We start from the raw sequence: 24184 nt of genomic DNA on the forward strand, positions 1-24184 counted from the left end.
GCAAATATTCTTAAAAACAATAAACTTGGCTGCTGTACCCATCTATACTCTTAGATAATACTCTTTGATACCAGAGTGGAAGAGTTTTAAATAATAGTGGGTAAAATTTAATGTTTTATTTTCTGTTTTGTTTATTTATAAAAGTATCATAATATTTAGACACATTGTCCACAGAAACTTTAACACAACATTCAATAGAATACTGGTTTTTTATAAAATTGAAAGTGGAAAGGTGATTGCACATTAAATCTACTGACATATTTAAATAGGAATCAGATGATTCCTGTTAAGAAAGTCATCAAACCTTTCTAACAAGAATCTTGGCTATTAATCAGCCTTAATGTTATTACCAGCTCATCTAAATTGAATTTACTTCTATGTGTGGTTCTCACATTTTATTCACCTAAAATTTCATATTTTTTATGATGAGGCAGGATAGCAAATGGATGAAAGTATAAACGGCCAATTGAATAAACACTAAATTACTGAAATGGTAAGTTTCTTCTCGTTTCCCTGAAAGATCACACAGGTACCAAAATGGGAAGTTATGGGACCCACTACAGGTGGAATTAGTGCTTGAATACCACCAAAAAACACTGAGTTCTAAAAATATTTTTATTCCGTACTGAAATACCATATTATGATTTTTATGAATGTATATAATCTCTTTTATCATATAGGAGCAGTGCCTAAATTGTCATTTCAAGTAATATTCATTTTAATTTAGTATTTAAAAGGTAATGAGGCAGATTTTTGATAGAATATAACAAATAAATAACCAATAATATATTATGTTCCAGAGGTCTGATCATAAATTAAGAAGGGAGATAATGAAATTAATTTATATTTTCAGGTATAGTCTTCATTGATCCAAAATGGACATGTGGTAGCTTCTAAAGATATATACAGGTGTGAAAAATACAATGTAGCAAGTAATATATAATATATTTTAAATAAAGAGGGAAGATGAGACATTGGTAAAATTAGGGCAAGCAGCTAAAATAAAGTGAAGGGGTAAAATTAGGGCAAGCAGCTAAAATAAAGTGAAGGGATAAGCTAATAAGCATCTTGATACATTCTCATATGCTTTTAGAAGTTGACTACAAATTTGTTACTACATTTCCTAGCATCCAATAGGAAGAGGAGTTTGTTTAGAAGTAGAGACTAGTTCTGCATATGTTCAGTATACTCTGAAGTTTCTGGTTCTGTGTTTCCCCAAGAAGTTCAACAGCTTTTGTTTTTTTGTTTTGTTTTGTTTTGTTTTGTTTTGTTTTGTTTTGTTTTGAGAGAGAGAGCATGAGCATGAGTGAGTGAGGGGCAGAGAAGAAGAGAGAGAATCCCAAGTAGACTCCGTGCTCTCAGTGCAAAGCCTGACACAGGGCTCGATCTCATGAATGTGAGAGCATGACCTGAGCCAAAATGAAGAATAGGCCACTTAACTGACTGAGCCACCAGGTGCCCCCAAAACCTTTATTTATATAGATGCCCTACCACAGCTGAACCTTAAATTTTCTTTTTAGAAAAATATGTTCGCCTTTCTAGAACCACAGAGTTCTATGTTCTTGTTTGATGTACTTACTACCTATCTCCACTTAGGGAATCTAAGGTTCTGAAAGTAGTTGAGACATTCAGAGCTACTTTTTATTAACTGTATCATAATTTTGTGGTTATTTGAAATAAATGACTTTAGCTGCTTAAGAAGAATAAAAATAATCATATACAGAATTCCCTTATATGGGGCAAGACGTGGTGATCTCACTTTTCTTTTTTCTTTTTTATGTTTATTTTTTGAAAGAGAGTGAGACAGAGTGTGAGTGGGGGAGGGGCAGAGAGAGAGAGAGAGAGAGAACGAGAGAGAAAGACAGAATCCAAAGCAGGCTCCAGGCTCTGAGCTGTCAGCAGAGAGCCCCATGTGGGGCTCGAATCCACAAGCTGTGAGATCATGACCTGATCCAAAGTCAGACACTTAACTGACTGAGCCAGCCAGGAGCCAGCCCCATGGTAATCTCAACTTTTCTGAGCATTATTGTAAATACATAAAGTGAAAAACAAACAAACAAACTTTGAGTCAACTAAAACATTGAAATGAGCATAAAATATCAGTGTCCTCCCAACTTTTTCTGAAGCTAGAATGTGTTCTCAATAATAAACATTCTACAGAGAAAACCAAATTACCTTGAAAAGCAAAAAAACTGATTGAAGAGGGCATTTGTTAGGACGAGCACTGGGTGTTGTATGTAAGCCAGTTTGACAATAAATTATATTAAAATAATAATAAAACAAATTAAAAGGTAAAAAAACAACTGTGAATACAAATTAGGATAAGTTAAAAAATCTTACTTTCTACATAAATTCAAAGAATCCAAGGGGAAAAAATCATTTATATCCTTCTCACAGCAAGATGTCTAATTCCCTGTTATTTCATAGTGATTAATTATATAAAATATGAAAGTTTTATTTATATAACATGAATATTCATTGAAATCTTGAAATGGTGCTTCCAATTCAGTTTTCACCTTCCATAATTATTGTATAATTGATAAAAAATGTTATCAAGTGATAACAAATGGTAGTTTGAAATGTTTATGTAATTCGGACCTTGGATTAATTATCTTTAAAAATAACCACGATGTTTTATAATGAGCTGTGAAATAAATTCACTACATGTAAATTTAGTTGGTTTCTTTCTAGACTTAATATTACAGTTTATACAACTTAACAATGACAAAGAAACTTCCCTACACAAAACACAAAATAATAGCTTAATTGCTATGATTTTTGTTATAAAATTAAGTATATGAAATTATAAATTATATCATTTATGGTTATGTTATTCGGTCATTATACTGATGTTTTCAGAATGGCAGAGTGGTTGAGCTTCTTTGATCTCAATATTGTCAAATTTTACTTTACAAAATGCTGAAAGACCTTCCTTATACTTTAAGCTTAGTTAAAAGATCATACAATCAGAAAAAATAAATTGTTGGGGATTTTTAGTCTGCCTTTAATAATGATGTTTCATGGCATATTTTAAAATAATATAGCAGTTATGAAGCAAATAAGTGAAGAAGAGTTCAAGCTGCCCAATTAAATATAATGTTTTCATGTTTCATGTACATTTATGTAGTTGTAAATATAATCATTTTCCTTTGGCCACAGAATTTTTTATTTTGCTTTCAATAATGGCAAACAATGACCCTTGTGAAAAAAAAATTTAAACTGTTACTGTGGATTTGAGATTGGATTGCTATTTTATCTTAACTAAGTCAGAAGATGATATAAACCTTTTTGCTTCAAGGGAGAATCAATTTTAGAATTTATTTCTAATTGCAGTTATGTTAACTATATTAATTATGTTACCAACACATTTGTGGAATAGGTTCAGATGTCTGAAGTAGATTTGATGATTGTTTCTATAGGAGGGTTAATCTTCTCTGCATTATTGCCATAGTCATCTCCATCCATACACTATTTTCACTTGAAAATTGCAGTATTATATGTGGTTTGCAAAATTCAGTCAGTATTTGTAATAATGAAGATCTAGTACTTTTCTTTGTTAACTAAAATTTATATGATGATATTTTCATTTTCTTATTTGCAAAGCCATTTGAAATCCAGCCAAGATAGTTTATCCTGTGGAAGAAAAGTTCAAATAACTTTTAAAGAGACACCAAATTTCCAAGCATTGACTTATCTGTTAACTATAGTTCCCTGTCAAGTTCTTGATCTGGGTTGCTGAAAAATCACTAACTCATTCATTTTTTGAATTAAAATAGTATCCCAACTCATTATAATGTCTGAGGCATCAACTGTCATATTCATATTCAGTATCTCCATGGTACCTTTGAACAAATCAGTAGCCTGTTTTTATGCATGTATATGTTACATTCTATGTACGTATACTTAATAGTTTTGAAGAGAAAGGTTAATAATATTGATTGCATGGCATTTATTTTCATAGGTCAGTGGCTGCTTTAGATGTAATCTGATATTTCCACATTAAAGTTTATGTTATAGAAGAATACTGACAGATTTTTTTTGTGTGTACTCTTGCCAGTAGGTTATAGGTCTAGTGCTAGAGAAAGTAAATCTACAACATTAACTGTGCCAGAACAGCAAAGAACAACTCATCACCGCTCACGTTCAGTATCTCCTCACCGCGGCGATGATCAGGGAAGGCCGCGTTCACGTTTACCAAATGTGCCATTACAGAGGTAGGCTTTAAGATGGGCTTAGTGTCTCTGAGAGTACTTTTTAATTTTAATATAATGTAAGCTGCCACAAGACTGTTACTGAAATGAAATAACGGCTTGGTCAGTCAGGTTCTTTTCTTCAGAATCATTTGTGGGCAAAATGTCTTTTTATTCATTACCCAACCTATCTTACATTCTGTTCTTGAATCTCAAGAAATTTTTTTTCCAGGGAGTCAAAGAAGTTTATGTCCCAAGCACAGTTTTTGAATAACTATCTTGTGCTGTTTGCTAGTTTTCTCTCCTGTTAGGAAAAATTGTATCATAGTGAATAACCTGTGGAGAGAAATGGCAAAGAGGAAGAGGTTAAGAATGTATTTTTTTTAATTTAATTTTATTTTTTTTTATTTTTTTTTAATATTTATTTATTTTTGAGACAGAGAGAGACAGAGCATGAACAGGGGAGGGGCAGAGAGAAAGGGAGACACAGAATCTGAAACAGACTCCAGGCTCTGAGCTGTCAGCACAGAGCCCGACGTGGGGCTCAAACTCACGGACCGTGAGATCATGACCTGAGCCGAAGTCGGACGCTTAACCGACCAAGCCACCCAGGCGCCCCTAGGGAGAATGTATTTTTAAGAAATTTAGAATTGTCTCTTTGAAGCAATTTAAATGCTTAGAAAAGTATATAAAGCATAAATCATGTAGTGCCGTATTTTATCTTCTATTGAAACATACTTCTTAAATTTTAATTAAATATTAAATTGAAAATGTGATGAAAATTGTGGTCCTTTTTTGACAGAGGTGAAAAGAGGGTTGAAGAAATGTAGCTCAGGCAGAGCACTCCGAGAATAAATACTGTTAGCTCATTGATAAAATATGTATTTGGTTATGATGCCAAAACTTTTTAAGCCATGCCAGTTATCTGCCAGTTACTGTCAAATCTTCCCCATTAGTCTGTCGGCCTGATTTGGGAAGATGATACACTTTGATGCATACGAATTTTTGTAATCATTTTAGGAGTTTAGATGAAATTCATCCAACAAGAAGGTCACGTTCTCCAACTAGACACCATGATGCCTCCCGAAGTCCAGTTGATCACAGATCCAGAGATGTGGATAGTCAGTATTTATCAGAACAAGACAGGTATTTGTTCAAATTATGATCTCAACATTATAACTTTTTGTTTGTTCTGTTTTAACTTATGGTAAATATCTTGGCATAGTACATTAGAAAGTAAAAGTATTTAATCACTCAAAATTTAACTCTCAAGGAACAACTGTTCAGGGTATCCCAATAGAAATGCAACTTTAAGAAGTATTTCGCTAACATTATATTGTCATAATGTGTGCATTTTTTACAGATCAAAGTTTATGTTTAGCCAGGTTAAAATGTGTAGCTTGTTGTTCTAACTTCTAGAAGGAAGCCTACCTAAGCAATTTTCAATGTTTTATATTTTGTGGAATGCAGTCTTTTGGATGTTATTTATGTAATCATAAAAATATGTTTTTTATGTTATTAAACAATTTTGGATACAGGTCATCTGAAAGTTAATGTTGCAGAGTTTCTGTGAGGACTTCAGTAATAATATTTTTATATACTTAATTTTCACAAATGTATTTCTATAAAAAACAAAATAATTGAGATGGATTTTTTCATGTGAACAAGTACTTCCTGGACACAGTTACTAAAAATCTACATTACGACTCTGTTGTTCTACATGCCCATAGACTTTCTTCTCAAACTAACCACATAACTGTATAATATGCTAGACCACAAGCTCAGGATCTGAATTAAGGTTTTAGGATACCCACCTTGTTGAATATCCTCTTCTGGCTTTTTAAAGTAGAGAAACTTTCAGGAAGGAGTAGGGAAATGATACAGTGGTGCTTAATGATTGACTTTTTCCTGTGTAGTCAAGGACATAGAACTCAGTAGAGCTTCTTAACCATTTATTGTCATCCTACCATGGGAAGTGATGCCATGACCTTCAAGAGTGTAGTCATATTGGGTACTGAGACAAGAACTACTCTGAGGAATAGGATTCCACACTGCTTAGCCTGAGTTGAGTTGAGTGAGGGTCACTTTGTCAACATTCATTGGGGCCACTATGATGTTAGGTGAGGATGGAAAAAAGGACTTCTTGACCAAGGCATTTAATAAAGTGAGATTAATTTGAGTGTAGAAAAAGTACAATCTTAAAATAAAGCAATTCTAATTGAGTATACTCATGATTGGTTAAAAAAAACTAATATGTGATATTGTGTTTTTAGTGGCTGTAGAAACCGAGAGGACTATCATGCTTAGGGTTCCAATTAGCATGAGAAAGGTCAGGTGTATAGGCCTTTCAAAGGTCTTTAAAATATCCAAGTATCTGGAATTGGAAATAGATTTCTATGTCTTATTTGGGGAGGGTTTAGTTTAGTTTTGTTTTAGTATTTTGTAAAGTCACTTGGAAATATAATAGCAAATCAGCAACAGCTAGGACTTTGACCATAATGTTTGTACTTTATTGTTTAAATTTTTTAAAATACTGTCATGTTTCTTTTTGTTTAACCTCTCAAGCAAATATGCTAGTGCAGACAATCTGGTTTCTTCCCTTTTCATGTTTTCATCGGCATACCATTGGCATAACCCATGTCATTTAATGCCTCATGATTTATCTGTTCCATTCACCACCCATCCTGTCTGTGCAGTGAGCTTCTTATGCTGCCCAGAGCAAAACGAGGACGAAGTGCAGAATGCCTCCATACTACCAGGTAAATACAGGGATTTGGTAATGGTAACTGTGTGTGATGACTCTCTTTCCATTCTACTATTCTTTCTTCTCTCCCTTAATGGTATGATGACAAATATGTTAAATTAATTCAAAATTTGTTTTGTTTTATTGGAGGTTGTGGAAAGGTTCCAAATATATTTCAATCCTAATCCAGGCAGACTGCTTTCCTGTTTGTATATTCAGAATCCAGAGACTGATTCATGAGCCTCTTTGGAACTGTTTTACACATTCCTAAAACTGAGGAGCCAATTTTGCAATTACAATTCTAAATGCTTACCAGGGAGCAGCCCCCCCCCACCCCAACCTCCCCAACAACACACACACACACCTGTCTAGTCACAAGAGGTCTTATCTGTGCATGGCAGTGTTACTGTTTTCGTGATTATAAGTTTGTTTTAGCCTTTTTAAAATTTCCTTTTGGAATCTAGTATGGTTGATATTCTGTTTGCTTTTATTTATTTTTCTTTAAATGTTTCTTTATTTTGGAGAAAGAGAGGGGGAGAGAGAGAGAGAGAGCACGTGTGCGAGCGTAAATAGGGGAGGGGCAGAGAGAGAGGGGAAGACACAGAATCTGAAGTAGGCTGCAGGCTCTGAGCTGTCAGCACAGACCCTGACATGGGCCCGAACTCACTAACCAAACCGTGAGATCATGACCTGGGCCGAAGTTGGATGCTTAACCGACTGAGCCACCCAGGTGCCCCAGATATTGTTTGCTTTTAATAAAATCTTCAGCAGTCACTTTTTGCCGACTGAACATCAGCTTCCTTCTTGATGAAGAATGAGAATCTTTGACCTTTGACTTCTAAACCTTCCCTCCCTCCATCCCCCCCACCACCAGTCCAGAAGGGTTACAATACAGACTTCCTCCTAAAAGCATTTAACAAACAATATGATGCTTCTTTAAAGATGAGAAGAAAAGGGGATGGAATATTCTCCTGTAAACTGGAGCTAAGAACCTGATACTTTATTGTCATCTCATTACATCTTAGATTTCACATCCAGAATAAATAAATTAATGCATAAAATATCTTACAGATTATTCATAGAATGCAGTCTGTAAATATTTATTGTCAATTTGGAGTTAATAGAAAGTAAGGAAATAGAAAGTCAGTGAAACAAACCAACACACAGACGGACTCTTTCATATATTTGGCCAACAGAAAGACAGTAGCAAGGCGAAGGAAGAGCTAGACCTGGAGCACCTGCATGCAATACTTGGTCAAATGCAGGATTTATTTTGTCTAGATGGAACATACGGTTCTGCTCAGTATTGCAAACATGATCGTGCTAATAAGAATTATTTCAACTTTATATATATATAAAATTAGACTACTCATAACTACTTTCATGTTTGCTTGTAGCACCATGGGGGAAAAAAATGAGGAAATAGTAGTTATGATTGTGAACTAGGGAAAAAATATAAGATGAGAAATGTTGTAAATATTATCTCAAATTCTTTATAATGCTCAACCGCCCAGGCTTACTATTACTTGTTCTTTCTGACAAATAGTTTGTTATAGGAACAATGTTCTTTTTTTCTCATAGCTCTGTTGATTTGACTATAACTGTAAAAACAATAAAACAAAAACAAAACTAAATAAATTGAGACCAATAGTCTAAACAGAACAGCTAAATATATTTTTTTCTTTCCCATGTTACCTACTTCTAAAGGTGAAATACGAGGATATGAAAAGTATGATATACTGGTAATTTCATTATTTTGTACAATCTTCAAAATACATAATATCATATTTACTTTGGAATTTGAAGAATAAAATTTAAGAATTTGCTACTTTCTAACAAACAATGAAAATAAAGTTCATTGGCCACCAAGCATAGTATTGTCATTAATATACTTTATCTCAATTCCCTGGCAGTAATTATATTATATGAATGTTATTATCCTAATTTTACAGATGAGGAAAGATCCTGAGAAAGTTTAATTTTATAAGTAACAGAGCAAGGATTCAAAATCAGGTCTATTGACATTTTCCACCAAACTTGGAAAATCTAGTTTTTCCAAAATTAGATTCTGAGGAGTTGGTGCTGTGCCAATAAAAGAGTTTGTGAGTCAAACAGATTTTGGAAACATTGCAAATTACAGTCCCTCCCTACTGATTTAATATGCACAGTATTATGTTAAAGTCATATACTAAAGAAATCTGTCTCATGTTGTTTAATTCATTTTCTGCCTATTTATTTTTATAATTAATACATAATATCCAGTTATTATGTTTATAACTTATAATTATTATAATTTAGTATTTATAATAATAAGTATTTATTTACTTATTTAACCATTAAACCATTTTTTCATAAAAACACAACCCAAGAAAGTAATGTTGTACAGAAAATTCAATAGCTGTCCGTCATTAAGTGATAAAGCCAAGGTGGGAATTTAGAACTTCATACTATAAATAAATATTATGCTATTTTCCATTCTGTTTCACATTCTTTGCTAATCCTTGTTAGAGTGTTCCTGAATAATCACTTTTGAACCAATTGCTTTAAAAAGTAATATAGCAACTGGTATTAGAGATATTTTGCTAAGGCTAAGAGTTGAAAATAAGACTATTGTCTGTGAAGCAGGCAAAATCCTTAGTTTGAGTAAAATATGTCCTCAGTTAGTATTCAAATATGGTACTCGAATATATTTTTAAACTGAAGCTTTAAGAGATTTCCTTTCATTTGGCCATTAGTATAAATATGAGTAAACCAGTGGGGTGTTTAAATGTTTAGTATGTCCTTAGCAAATGTTTATTCCCTTCCCTATTTATAGTATTTTAATGTAGGCCAAAATAGACAAGGGACTTTCCTAACAGCAATTAAACTTGTAGAAACATTATTAAATCATCAAAAAATTAATTAATTAACTGGACCTAGTTTGTGCTTGGTGTAGTACAAACCATCCAGAATCTCTCATAGATCTTAAAAGAACTCAGATAAAGTTGGGCTTTTTTCTGCCATTTTCTGCGAAATCAAAATCCATATTCCCATTTGCATCTATTGCCCATCCCATTTAATTTCCAGTGATAAATTTTACCTGTGGTTGGATTTGAATTCAGAAGCCAATAAATGGGAAGGATTTCCTCCATTGCAGCCACTTGATGTGTTGGTGGTGCCTTCTCTTACTGCAGTGATCAGCTTTCTCCCTGCCATGCTGGTCAGCGCTTTGCTAATTACTAGAATGTTAACTCTCTCAGTCATATTTTAATTCCCAAATTACATAAATTATTTGGTTAGTACGTTTAGGTATGAGTTGTTTACTTCCATAGAAGCAGGCATAAAATTAAATCAAGGATTAAAGAGTACATTTAAATATTGATTAACTCATAGAAGTTTGTTAGCAGATATTTTTCAAATTAAGGCAATTATAATTTTGAGTCTTTATCTTAATTATGAAAACAATGTCTATGATTCCATATTTTAATGATTCTTCTACCTTCAAATAATTATTGTGGTTATTCTGGGGGAAAAAAAAGATGCGTCTTTGATTTTAGCTTTATAGGCCTCCTATTTTTTTTGTGTCTTAGTAAAATTTGCTTCCTGTATATTTTTCTGTTTTCTGCGTGTTTGTGTGGCCACGTTCCAGATATTTTGTTAGGCACTATAAAACATTACCGCCTAAGATGCCTTTATTAGAGAACAGTTCTCACTGGAATATTTACAGGTAAGAGTCATGACAGTGAGTCCCAGTTGTAAACTAATCCTGAATCCCTTGCCTACTAAAAATAACAAATTTAAATTCTAATAAAGCACTACCATTTCTTCTTGAGAGTAATTATATGCAGAGAAACATTAAATTAATGATATCTAAAAATAACTTTAATTAATTATAAAATTTATTCTAGATTATCTCTCTAAATGAAATCTAATTACTCAAATATCAGAATTCTAGTTGTCTTGTCATTTATGTTATTTTGTTTGTTGATTTTAATTATGACAATTAATTTTATATTATTTTATTTTTGGATAATTTTGATTTGTGAAGCTCAATTCTGCCTGCACATACCAAAACCAAGTCAGTGACTAGACAGGACTTTCCCCTTCATCATGAATGCTTTAACACAAGAGTATTGAGATTTACTGATGAAATATTGGTTAGGTAAGAACATTTGGAAGCCATGCCTTCCACTTCCCTTGTCTAGTGTTGTGACCCAAAATAGTTGAGTTGTAAATTTTTTCTTCTCTGATGTCCTTCATTTTGTTTTGGTGTGGCATCTGTTCTTGGTAATGAAGTTTTAGGCATTTTGTTTTAGTGCTTTTTGTATCCCAGTTTTTTCATAAGAAGGTGTGATTTTAGTCTCATTTTTTTTTTTCAGTCTGAGACCCTTTTAAAAAAATTATGCAACCCAATTCAAGCATAATCTTTGTTTAGTTTCATTTTCTAAACAAAATTTTGCACTGCCATCCTGTCAGCTCTCTCACACCCTTATGAACTGAATCACAGTGATTCTACATTTTATGTAAAGGGGACATTATTTTATGCTTTACTCTCTAACATGGTCTTCCTTTCTTTGTTTTCTTTGTCTTTCTCTTCTACCACTGGATGCAATGCACTGGCACTAGTGAACTGCAGCCCTCCCTTGACAGGGCTAGGAGTGCTAGTACCAACTGCTTGAGACCAGATACTAGTTTGCATTCACCAGAACGAGAAAGGTATAAAATAAAGACTTTCTTAATTCCCTGTCATTTGTACTAGTGGTTTTTTTTTAATCACTTTGTTTTGTTTCATGTGAGTCTCACAGGTTTATTCATTCATGTTCACTTTGCTAACTGTCTCCATTCTCCCCTCCCCTTATGATACACGTCTACCTAGAGATATGTGTATGTGGGTCAGCCCGAGGGCACACATACACATATTTCCATGAATGTTGTTGCAAATGGTGTGATGTAATTTGTAACTGCTTCTGGCTGCTGCTTTTTCCCTTCTGTTCCTGTTCAGTGGTTTTATTTACACACTACTCAGGGAGCCTTCAGTATGCTGATAATGTGATAAGGTTCAGTGAGTTATCTGAAGGGGAGGATCACTTTCCTATTAGTTCCGATGATAAATAGTATTTGTAGGTTTCAGCAGTCTTTCCCAAACTTAAAGTAAGAATTTCATTTAGGTAGAAAACTTGCCATGTGAATTTATATTCGCTGTTTAGTCAACCTACTCTTTGATATAGATCACATTTTGCAGTAAGTTACATTTTGACAACAAAAAAATGTTATGTCTATCTTAGATCTTATGATGCATTACAAAATAAATGCACATTATACATACACGCACAGTTTTGCTTAACACTTTTAATTGATTAATAAATAATTCTGATTTTAATTCAAATGTATTCAATGTTTTTGTATTACAATGTCTCCTAATTTTGAGCAGCTAATTTTTCCATCGTAGTGGAACTTTCTATCAGTAAACTTGGTTATCATTGATAGTCTTGGATGTAATTGTTTTTTCTTTTCAATTAGAAGTCAGTCACTGGAGATTTGTTTACTCCCTCTTTACAAACCCTGAAGAAAAAACGTTTAGTGATGCTAATGTGTAACCCACTTCTCTTGTTTAGAGGCTGCTTAAAGCTTTTCTTTAGCAATCTTTCTAGACTAAATCTGTTTATTTGTTTATGAGCTGTTTATTTCTGGACTTGAATAGTCGGTACAGATATACACACCCTTTTTTTACTGTTGTCATAACATTCTACTGAGAAGTTTACTTTTTTGTTTTTAATTCTTTTGTATTTTTCTATTTTGTAATAGAAAACAGTAGAATGTAACTTACATATGTTGTATTTTTTTTACATTTGTAGTAGAAATTTTAGTTGAAATGGCTATTGGGTCTTCTAAAATCACAGCTGAAATTGTTCTATTTTTCCTCTTTTGTTATATATTATTCCTCTCCCCAAGAAAAAAGTAAATACAAGAGTAGCCAGAAAAATCTTTTTATATTTTTTACTTATTTTTTATTTCCTTATATGTCCTGTTTGGTATTAAAACAAGACAGAATTGTTCAAGTCAGTAGAATATTCTGACTACAATAACACCGTAACATTTTTTTTTTTAATTTTTTTTTCTCAATGTTTTTATTTATTTTTGGGACAGAGAGAGACAGAGCATGAACAGGGGAGGGGCAGAGAGAGAGGGAGACACAGAATCGGAAGCAGGCTCCAGGCTCTGAGCCATCAGCCCAGAGCCTGACGCGGGGCTCGAACTCACGGACCGAGAGATCGTGACCTGGCTGAAGTCGGACGCTTAACCGACTGCGCCACCCAGGTGCCCCAACACCGTAACATTTTTAATATCCTTATATAAGTGCTAGCTAATAGAAGTATAACACAAGCCACATTTATAATTTTTAATTTTCTGGTTACCATATTAAAAAGATGAAGTTAAACTTAATACTTTAACCCAGTATATATCTGACAATGATATCTGACATATCATTATGACATATAGTCTATTAAAAAGTATAGATATTTTGCATGTCTGTTTTCATAGTGCTTAGTAGACACTGGTGGGTTGTGGCTACTGTATTGGATACCACAGGTTTATCCTTATGCTGAAGCCTATCTAGCATATGTTCCCTTGTTACACTAAAGCCATAGGGTTCACAAATCCATTTGTTGGTATATTTAACCTCTCAGATAATACCCTTAAAATAGATCAGCGTGTAGACAAATATTCTGGCCAAGTTATTGTACCGGTCACAATAGTCTAAGGTCTAAGTGAATGTACTTACTTTTGATAGAAGAAAAGTATGATTGAAATCTATATTCACTATATATTGAATACAAAGAAATTTTCCATTAAAAAATGAGACAGAGAGGCAGGGATTGGTATTCTCATTGATCTTTAATTTATTGTGGTCAACTTTATTGCCAAGAAGAAAATAAATGAGATAGGTTTCATCAAGAAAATTACAGAAGCTGTAGATTCTTACTGGTTTGGAGGATAGGGACTTCAGATGCCCTTTTGTGCACATGCCTATAAGTGGCTTTGAGGCAGAACATCATAGTATCAACAGTGGTGACTTTGTTCTCCACTGTAGCTAAAGTCCCTAGACAGGATGTGCAGAGAGTAGGAATGGAGAGGTTTAGAGGGTTTTCCAGGTTATTAATTTCTCTGATTGAGCAGAGAGCTTCTTATGTTAATGCCTAATTTATTATACATAGTAGATAAAATGTTAAAGAAAAATTTTAAACATAATTTCATATACTTAAGATAGTAACGTATTTCCACAGCCCACAGCCTTGTGAACTAAACAACTTGCTGATTCTAAACCATTTTGATGAATGTTTGTATGTTGTTATACCAACTCAGTGCCCTTTTCTGAAGAATTTTCACTCACTTTTAAAACAAATGAAGTATTGTGTCAGTGCAAAGAATGAAACTGTCAAAGCAGACTCAGTGTCCAACACCATAGTTCACTAATGATTCAAAGATAAAGGAGCACCAGGCACTAGTGACCTATTCTTTTCTTGAAGGAGTCCATTTTGTCTCCTTCATTAGGATGGTTTGGCCCAGGCTGAATAATGCATGTAGAAGCACTGTTTGCAAAGGAAGCCATTTCAGTTTTTGAGTGTCTTCATTATATATTCTGTTGATTACACTAATAACAAAAATAATTATGGATTACCCCATTGCTCATTCTAGTCATGCTTAAGAAAATTTGGGTTTATTTGCAATAAAAGGTCTAGAAAGACTAATTATTTCCTACTAAAGATGTCTAATAGAGGACTCTCCTTTATCTTTTCATTAGCAAATACCATTGAATATTTACAAGGAAGTTTAGTTAAGGTTGTTTCACTTTTCCTTCATCTTTATTCAGGGTCTGTTGAGGTCATTCATTCCCCTTGTTCCCTGTTTGGGAACGAGTAAGTTATAGGCCTGCCATTAACCTTTTCTTTCCAAGATTTTAAAACAAATTATTACTGAAATGTTCAGAAGCATTTATTGTTAGAGCTACTGGAGAACATTTGCTTTCCTGGGATATTTTATCTTCTTCCTTGACTGTTCACAGAAATCACAGCCTTACTGAAGGCTCATTAAATGGTAGTATATACTTACTGCCTCCATTTTTTAGCCTCCTAGTAAATCCTGCAGTCTGACTTCTACCCCTTACCATGGCTCTACCACTATGCTGAAATTCCTCTATGAACTACACTGGCTCCCTGATTGTCCAACAGTGTCTTGCAACATTTTGCATTAACCACCTAGTCACTTGAACCTCTCTTGTATTTAGTACCTTCTACAGATTTTCTTTCTTAGGCCTTGGTTATGACCCAGCCTCTTCTTGCAGGCTTCTCTTCCTATCTCACCCCACACGGATAGGTGTTCTCCTGGCTCCATCTTCATTTTTGTTTTTCCCCACTCATTCTGTCCCTGAAATTATATTTCCATCAAAAACTTCCATTCTAATTAATACCTATGAAGACAACACTCTACTGTAATTGACCAGGCCAGAACTTTCCCTTGAGTGCTAGGTCTAAATTTTAAAAGTTGCCATTTGTGTACATCAAAATGTCTAATTTAAATTCATTATCTCCTCTTACATCCTTTCTTTTTTTTAAGTTTATTTACTTATTTATTTTGAGAGAAACAGAGCATAAGTGGGAGAGGGGCAGAGAGAGAGAGAGAGAGAGAGAGGGAGGGAGGGAGGGAGAATTGCAAGCAGGCTCTGTACTTTCAGCACAGAGCCCAATTCAGGGCTCAAACCCATGAGCCGTGAGATCATAACCTGAACTCAAACCAAGAGTCGGATGCTTAACCAACTAAGTCACTCAGACACTGCTCCCCTTACATCCTTTTATAGCAAAATACTTTCTCTCCCTAAATTTTCCTCTTATTAGGATGGCTTTGACATATAATAAAGCACATTAGCTGGAAACATTTTTCCTGCTCCTTCACATTCAGTGAATCAGAACTGAATCCTATCAGTTCTCTTTTCAGAATCTCCCAAACAGATCCCTTACCTTGATTATATTGAATTATATTCTAGCCCTTCCCTTGTCACTCTTGCCCAATTGATTTTTTCATGAGCTTTATTAGTAGTATTTATTCCTTCTTGTCTCAAGTTTTCTATCCATTAAAATTAAAATGCCATTTTTCCTTTGTTGTCTGCTTAAAATTTTTACTCATTCTTCAAAAATTTAGGTCTAATAACCATAGCTTTTATAAAACCCATTTATACTACCCCCCCTTCTCTTTTGTCAGAATTATTTACTTTCTGGGCCCACATGGTACTACATATTTCTATTAAAACACGTTATATTTTACTTAATAGGGTATTTATTTCTTTTGCTATATTGTATACCTGGAGGACAGAAATCATATCTTATTTGTCCTTGCCATCTCTTGTGATAGCATTATTATTTTTTACTTAGTAAATGCTCGATTTGGAGATTTGGGGAACTTAAAAAATACACCCTATTTTCTGCTCCCAAATTTGGGTCTAATTGTGAGCTAGACCCAAGAACTAGAAGAAGGGACATCTAATTATCACCGTAAATACAGTGAACAAGTTTAGAAGCTGTGACTTTAGGTCTATAAGCTTGTTAAATCAGCCAGATTCACAGAACCACAAGACAGGTTCAGGCCCATGCCTCACATCTTAACAGCTGCTTTGTAGGTTTATGTCCTGTAGCATTTACCATTTGTAGGTAGCTTGATCTGGAAGGAGTCATCCAGAAAGGACTAAGTTACCTGTGCCTGGTCCTTTAACATAGTCACTGATCTTATAAGCCAGTCCTCCTTTCTTGGGGTAGCCTGAGGCGAAGGGTAGAAAGAGACTAGGAGCTTGCTTGAATAAATTTCCCTCTACATGGAAAACATGAGTAATAAGGGAAAGGAGGTGCCTACCTAAAACTTAACAACTGTAATTTGAATTAAAATAAATTAACTGGAATTGAATTAAAATTTAAAAAAAAAACAGTATAAGTATCTATATTAATTTTACTTTAAAACAATATTGGGAAAAATGAGGGTTTTTTTTCTTTTTTTTTCTTTTTATGTATTTTTGTTTCCAGTTTTTATTTATAAACTCCAGTTAGGTAACATATAATGTAACATTAATTTCAGGAGTAGAATTAAGTGATTCATCATTTACATATAACACCCAGTGTTCATCAGAAATGCCCTCCTTAGTAGCCATCAGCCATTGTTTTAAAGATTTTCTTTTTAAGTAATCTCTACACCCAATGTGGGGCTCAAACACACAATCTTGAGCGGAAGAGTCACATGCTCTTCCGACTGAGCCCACCAGGTGTACCCCATCACACACATTTTAAAGGACTAAAATAAATAGTGGGATTAGAATATAAAAATAGTATATAATCAGTTGTCTCATTTGTTCAGATTTAGGTTCTAATATTACAGTAATTCACAGATTAAAAAATTTTTTTTAATGTTTATTGTTGAGAGAGAGAGAGACAGAGAGTGAGTGGGGGAGGGGCAGAGAGAGAGGGAGACACAGAATCCAAAGCAGACTCCAGGCTCTGAGCTGTCAGCACAGAGCGCAGTGCAGAGCTTGAACTCATGAACTGCGAGATCATAACCTGAGCCTAAGTCAGACACCTAACCGACTGGGCCACCCAGGCACCCCAACTCACAGATACTTCTTTTGCTATTTATGGAGTGAATGGTTTACATTTCCATATAATTTCTCTTTCAGATAATTAAGCTGCTTTTCCATGTTCTGCCAAGAGAGATGCACCATTGAAGGATGTGTACATACGAAAGCATAAATATTAGTTGCACATTTAAACACATGCGTATTATTTTTATAGTGTATTATTGCTGGGGAAAAAAGACATGATGAAAGAACCATTTATTTGCATATCAAGACCTATCAATTCTAATTCCTTTTTATCTTATCAGCAGGTCCCCTCACCACTGGTAATCTGTTACTTAAGGGTCTCACTATTTCTTACCTGTATTAACTTACTATCTACTTGGATATTTGCAAATGTAAGCTACTTATTCCAGTGCAATGCATAGTTTATATAACTGTCAAAACTCAACCAAGAAACAACTACAATTCCTTATGCAAGGAGCTCACACAGCCTGTTAATTCCATCCCTTAACCATCAGAGTGACCTTTCTTCTACTGTGATCACAGTGAAAGGGTTGAGCTCCAACAAATAGACATTCCTGAATTAATGAATTTAGGATACCTGATGTTAAAGTGCAAATACTGTAACTAACCAGTATAACTTACAGGCAAGCTAGTTTGGAAAGAGAAATCAAGAAAAGGAGCTTCATGATTAACAGCTGCACTGTGCTACCTTCCAAGATGAAAATGGAAGTTGAACCCTGTGTTTTGGCAAAATAACAAGGGGATAAAGATTCAAATTTTGACCTTTTATTCTTTGTAATAGGAGAGAAAGAAGTTGCACACAATTTAAAAGCATGTAAAATATCCTAGTATATCTGAAACTCACAAATATGGGTTCTGTTAAAACTTACCTAATATCTAGTCTTTAGACAAAAATTGAGCATAAGTTGGTCTTGCTCCCATATTAAATATATGGTGGGAAAGCAAATGGATTTTATTATATTGGTACCATATATCAGCATATTCAGAAGGACTTTGAATGTACAGATAATCCATGTATTATGCTAAATATTTTGTCAAGAATTACCTTTTCATAGCTTGCATTCACAATTGCTTGTTTCCAAATGTACACCTTTCTCCTTCATAGCTTTTCACTGCATGTTTCATAATTACAGCATTTTTCTTTACTTTTTTGTTTAAATAAACACAAGGACTGGAATTTTGCCTCAAGAAGCAAGGTTACTCATGATCCTGTCAAGTTAACATTACTTATCACTTTACAGAAAAACACATTAGCCATGTTTTTGTGTTTCCAAATCCTGTAAAACTTTCAGCACCTCAAGTTTTAACATGACTGAATCCAGCTTCATGTAGAAGACAGGGTGGTCGTGATTTCAATTATCTTAGAAATATTTTTCCGTTATTGTTCTTCAGAACAGAAGCCAGTAAAGTGAAATATATTTTAAAGCTTTTGGACTGGGTTGACCAACTATCTCAATAATCTAAAATTATTAAATAATTTCAGATTAATACAAAGTATTTTTAATTTCGCAAACATGTAACACATTTAAGAGTACATGTCACACAATTTTCTCTTCTGCCTAAATTCTGCTATTGAATATCTTTATTTGCCTCACACCTTCCTCAAAGCCCTGCTTGAATCATGACAAGTTTATCTAAAGCTGATTGATGAAGCAGGCTTCCAAAGGGCTTTCAGAATTGAGTATCTGCTGGTCTCAGATATCCTGGTCACATGTTGACAGCCCTTTGCTGTTTTTGTCTAGATTATCAACTAAATCCAATAAGCCAAGTGAAAAGGCAAAAAATACAGATAAAAAAGAAAAACAAACAAACAACAGGACCAGTTTATTTTGAATAATTATAAAATCTTATATCTAGATGAGTCCTTAAAGATCATTCAGTTATCCCTTGTTGAATAAAAGGAAGCCAATATTAACAGAAATTATCCTGTTTAAAATGCTCATATCTAATATGTAAAAATTTCCAAATCTGGCCTGCTCTGTCCCTTATTGTCTCTTTTCAGTTTTCAACTAGGTGTTTGTAATTTGTGGTTATACACAGACAGAATCTCAAAATAGTTTAACAAAGAATAAACCAAGATTCAGACTTTCATTTAACTGTTATTCACAAAAAATATTATTGTAAATACAGAAATAAAAAAAACCATTGTTTAATCTATTGGGAGATACTTTTGCAAATAAAGATTTGCAGAAATTTTTTACAAGTAATATTTCCCACTTTTATCCCTCAGTGTTTTTTACTCACAATTTTTAAATTTCAGTAATTAGTGCTACGGTTTCCCCCAAGAAAATTTGTTAAGATTTCACTGGTTAGCATTCCTATGAATTATTTCTTAATGTCATTGTTTCCACACTGAAGAGCATTTTTCTTTCTTTCACCTAAACTGTGTTTCTCCTTTGTATTAAATTCACACACCTCATCTTTGTCACTTTATCCAGTAATTTCAACACCTGGTATCAACTAAGTATTGGTAGCTTATTAAACCTATTTTATTCAAACATAAGCCAAATTCTTAAGGGTGCATCTTTTTCACTTAAAGTTATATATATGTATGTGTGCAGATATGTATACACACACAAGCACGGTTTAAAAGAAAACAATTACACATAATAGATTTCAAACATCTTCCCAAGTAAATTGTTTCTCTGTTCACTTACAGGGTAACAAGATTTATTTCCTTACAACATTATAATTTATCTTTCCAAGGCTTATCAAAATCAAGAGTAAATTGTGGAGCAAAGAAGCTACCCTTTGCCTTTTTGCGGTGCTTTTCCAGTCCTGTTGTTCCATATATTCTTTTATGTTAGAAGTTACTAAATGTCCTGTTTTTTTCCTGTCTTGTTCATTGGGCAAACAGGGGTAAATGGTCCCCCTCCCTAGATAGGAGACGACCTCCTAGCCCCAGGATTCAAATCCAGCATGCATCTCCGGAGAATGACAGGTACTAGCTAACTCCTCCTCACAGACAAGTGGCTTCAACAGGCTTCTAGGCCACCAAGTGAAGGATGACCAAGAAATGTGGGTTGTGATATGCTTCCTTTCAGGAGCCAGAACCACATATTTTGCATATCCACCTCTAATAACACACCTCAGAGTGTTTCCTGAAATGAGAGTGGCATGCAAATGCTATAGTTTAGACAAACTAAGCCAGATCCAGCGGAAGAGTTCTGTTTTAAATGGGCATTTGTTTCAGTGTTTTGGTTTTCTAGAAACACACTTAAATAATTGTTTTTGTTTAAACATTCATGAATAAATAAAAATTTTCAGGTGCTTTAAAATTTATTAAAATCTGTGACAGACTTTTCTTTGTTATATCGGTTGGCGGTTTAATCTCAGTTGTCTTATTTTTTTACTACATAAATTTGTTAATAATAATTTTAGGTTTGGAGGTACATTAAAAACATCTGATTGAAAGTAGAATAATGGGTTCTTATAAATCGTATGAATATTGTGTTTTTAAACCAAATACTGCCAAGGGCTAGAGCCAGTCTACAAGGTAGGTTTTTAAAAATAGCATCAGTGCTTTGAATCTACTTCATGCTGATATGTCAGAAATGCTTTGTTACCTTTCTCGGTTGTAGTTAACCCAGTTCTCCTGTTTTATGGTGTCTGTTATATATAGTCCTTACCTTTAAGTATCTTTTTCTGACTGGTCACAGAAGGTTATTGGATATTTAGGATATGTTTCTTCTAGTTTAAGTAGAAATTCAGTCAACACATTGGTAATATATATTAAATAGATAAGTATGTTTGGTAGCTCAGAAACAGAACAGCTAGTCATGCAAGCATATACAGGAGGTTCCTTTTGTTTATTTGTTTCCACTATGTGTGGTGATAGCAGAGTAATTGCAGTCTTACTTAAGAGTGATGTAATTTTTTTTTCAATATCTGTAAATAGTCGAAATATCTTCAGGATTTCAAATGGAAAGAAAACTAAACCCTGTCACCCAGAAAAAATTAAGTCATCTTACAAATGTTGGAAAGGACCACAAACTAGTAGTTTATAAAGACTTTAAGAATATTTTATCATCTTTTAATCTTTAAGAAATTTACCTTTTAATATGACTTAAAGTATTTGAAATTTAAAACTAATTCCTTCTGCTACTTATCTGGTTTCTAGGATAGAATTTCTGAGAGTAGACAAATTAGTAAAATATCCAATCTAAAAATTATTATAAATTTAAAGTAGTCTCAAAAAAGATACAAAATAATCATATAAATTAAATCAAAGGTTACATCCATTGCTACTCATTCATTGAACAGATATTTATTGTGCCCTGCTATGCACACTATTCTTATGGCTAGCGTCACAGTATGTATAAGAAAAGCAAAGTTCTGGCCATTCAAGCAACTTAGAATTTCCTTTTATAAAACACAATTCTGGAAAGCCTTTGAATTTATCCCAAACAAATGAATCAGTGGATTTCATCATATGTACTGACTGAGTATAGGACAATTAAATATAATGGTCTTTATAATGAATATAAATGTAAGTTTATCAGGACATAGATTAAGCAAAATGGATATCCAAACAATAGTTTCAGTTCTTATATACATGAGATGAAAATTAGTTGAAAATTAGATGTCACTTAATGACATATGAATTAATTCTGTTATTTGATTTAATAGATTGTATATATAACTTTATGGGTAGTTTTAGGAATGGAAATGGTCATTTTAGGTAAGACTACTATGGAAACCTTTACTAATATGTAATTCTGAATACACATTTTTTTATTATGACGATTTGTAAATAAGATCCATGTTCAACCAACAGAAATACTTTTTAAATAGCTAGATACTATTACTTGTTACTATAGGGAACAGAAAGTTATTTACAATAAACTTTTATTAAAATATAGGAATATGTGCCCATAAAAATGATAGAGAAATAGCAAAATCAACAGATGCTAAATTCATAGGTAACCATGTCAGTCATTTGGCAAACTTAACTCTTGCATCTTATCTCTTATCAGATTTATTTATTTATTCAGAAGTTTCTACCAATTTCCAAATGAAGTTAATATAACATCAAATTTGGAGATGATGAATGCCCATAATGTTTTGGGCATCAGGTGACTTTTGCCCCAGGTCACTGGTAACTAAGAGAGTATTCTAAAATCAGTCACAGTTTATATAATCAGCCTTTGGACATCCTGTATCAGGGTCCTACTTGATCATAGCAGTAATACAAAAAATTTTGCTTAAGACAGTTCCCTAGTAAGTTGGAAAGCATTTAGCTGCCCTTTATTTCTTACAGCATAAATGTACACGTACATGCGTGTATACACATGCATGCACACACAGAATTTTTAATGTATCCTTTCTCCACAATTTAATTTCAGTTTCAAACAGTCCTGATGTCATCTCAGGCTATATCATAGATTTATTTGTAATTAACATGGAAGTAGGTTTGTCTAGATCTGGAAAAATTCCCTAGAAGTTGTAGAATATTTAAAACAATGATAAAAAGAAAATACATAGATTTGGAACCCCAAGAATGGTTCTGACTGTAAAATTGTAGGGAAAATTTCCTTGTAGTTTTATTACTAAAAATGTTCACATTTAAGAAATAATCACTCCAATAACAAAATACCTCTTAGTAAATGGCATCATTTTAATATGTAAAAAGTAACTTTTATCAATCTGTGTATACATAATTCTGTCTATGAATCTTAATAAAATTTGCATCTATTTATGGCTTCAAACTAATCAATTTTTTTTTTTTTGCGTTACAAGTTAGAAACAAATGCGTTCTAATAAAACCCTGAAGCATCAAGGTTCTGAGTTTAGTGCTCACAGCTGAATCAATCATTCTTAAATGTGAAAGACTAGTATAAATAATCATAATTATTACTGACTAATTCTACTTTAAACTATTCTTGGTATAAATGCTTTTCCAGGAAAATGCAATATATCCTTTTGGTACATTTTGACATGTATTTTAACCCTTTATTAACTTGAAGTTACCAATTCCAATATGTGATTAAATATATTTTTGCATCATTATACATGGTATCTTTAAGGATTTTTTTAAGGTGTGTGACTTAAATAAATACTAAAAATATTTGATGAAATGACCCTATTTTCCAGGACTTTAAATTATTGGAAAGAAGTAAATTATTGGAACAAGTAAAGCATCCCGCTGTGTTTAAGATTAATTCCTAAGTTGCTAAAGTTCTTTTTCTTTTGCAAATAATCTTATTTGTATAGTTTCCCACACCTGTCACTTAGTAGCAGCTACTTGCCTATTGGAATCTTTGACCAAAAGCGTCACATGGTTTCTTTTGATTCAAACTGAATGAATCTTCTCTCTTCATTAAGAGAATCTTCTGGAATGAAGAGATCATCTGTTTTTTTTTTTTTTTACTTCCGAAATTCAGGGCAGTTACCGCAGTGATACAGAGTTAATGTAGAACCATTCATAAATTCAGTACATTACTTACCATTTTTATTTGTTTCATAACATCTTTTGTTATCTGTGCTTTTCAAAGATGTTCTTTATTTGAATGAGTGAAATATACTCATTCACCAAAATACTTAAGTCCGTTTAATGGCCATAGTCATATATATAACTATCAATACTTAAAAAATGTACATGCATCTTAACTGCATGCAGCTATCTTCACTGTG

At 33.3% G+C, this 24184-nt stretch overlaps 1 protein-coding gene across 50 annotated transcripts in view; it reads left to right on the forward strand.

Annotated features, from left to right (window-relative positions):
- The window catches only part of RIMS1 (regulating synaptic membrane exocytosis 1), a 490579-nt gene that overhangs the window by 329693 nt on the left and 136702 nt on the right, over window positions 1-24184 (forward strand). For 18 of the 50 annotated variants that reach the window (XM_043591765.1, XM_043591776.1, XM_043591777.1 and 15 more), the window contains 4 exons: window positions 4058-4214; window positions 5211-5336; window positions 6887-6949; window positions 11539-11628. In XM_043591765.1, coding sequence (XP_043447700.1) covers window positions 4058-4214; window positions 5211-5336; window positions 6887-6949; window positions 11539-11628 — 436 coding nt within the window. Of the gene's footprint in view, window positions 1-4057; window positions 4215-5210; window positions 5337-6886; window positions 6950-10561; window positions 10640-11538; window positions 11629-20408; window positions 20493-24184 lie in introns of all 50 variants that reach the window. The other 32 variants (XM_043591770.1, XM_043591773.1, XM_043591794.1 and 29 more) reach the window with 8 other exon arrangements.

This window comes from Prionailurus bengalensis, chromosome B2 (assembly GCF_016509475.1).
Source record: "Prionailurus bengalensis isolate Pbe53 chromosome B2, Fcat_Pben_1.1_paternal_pri, whole genome shotgun sequence".
Classification (NCBI taxonomy): domain Eukaryota; kingdom Metazoa; phylum Chordata; class Mammalia; order Carnivora; family Felidae; genus Prionailurus; species Prionailurus bengalensis.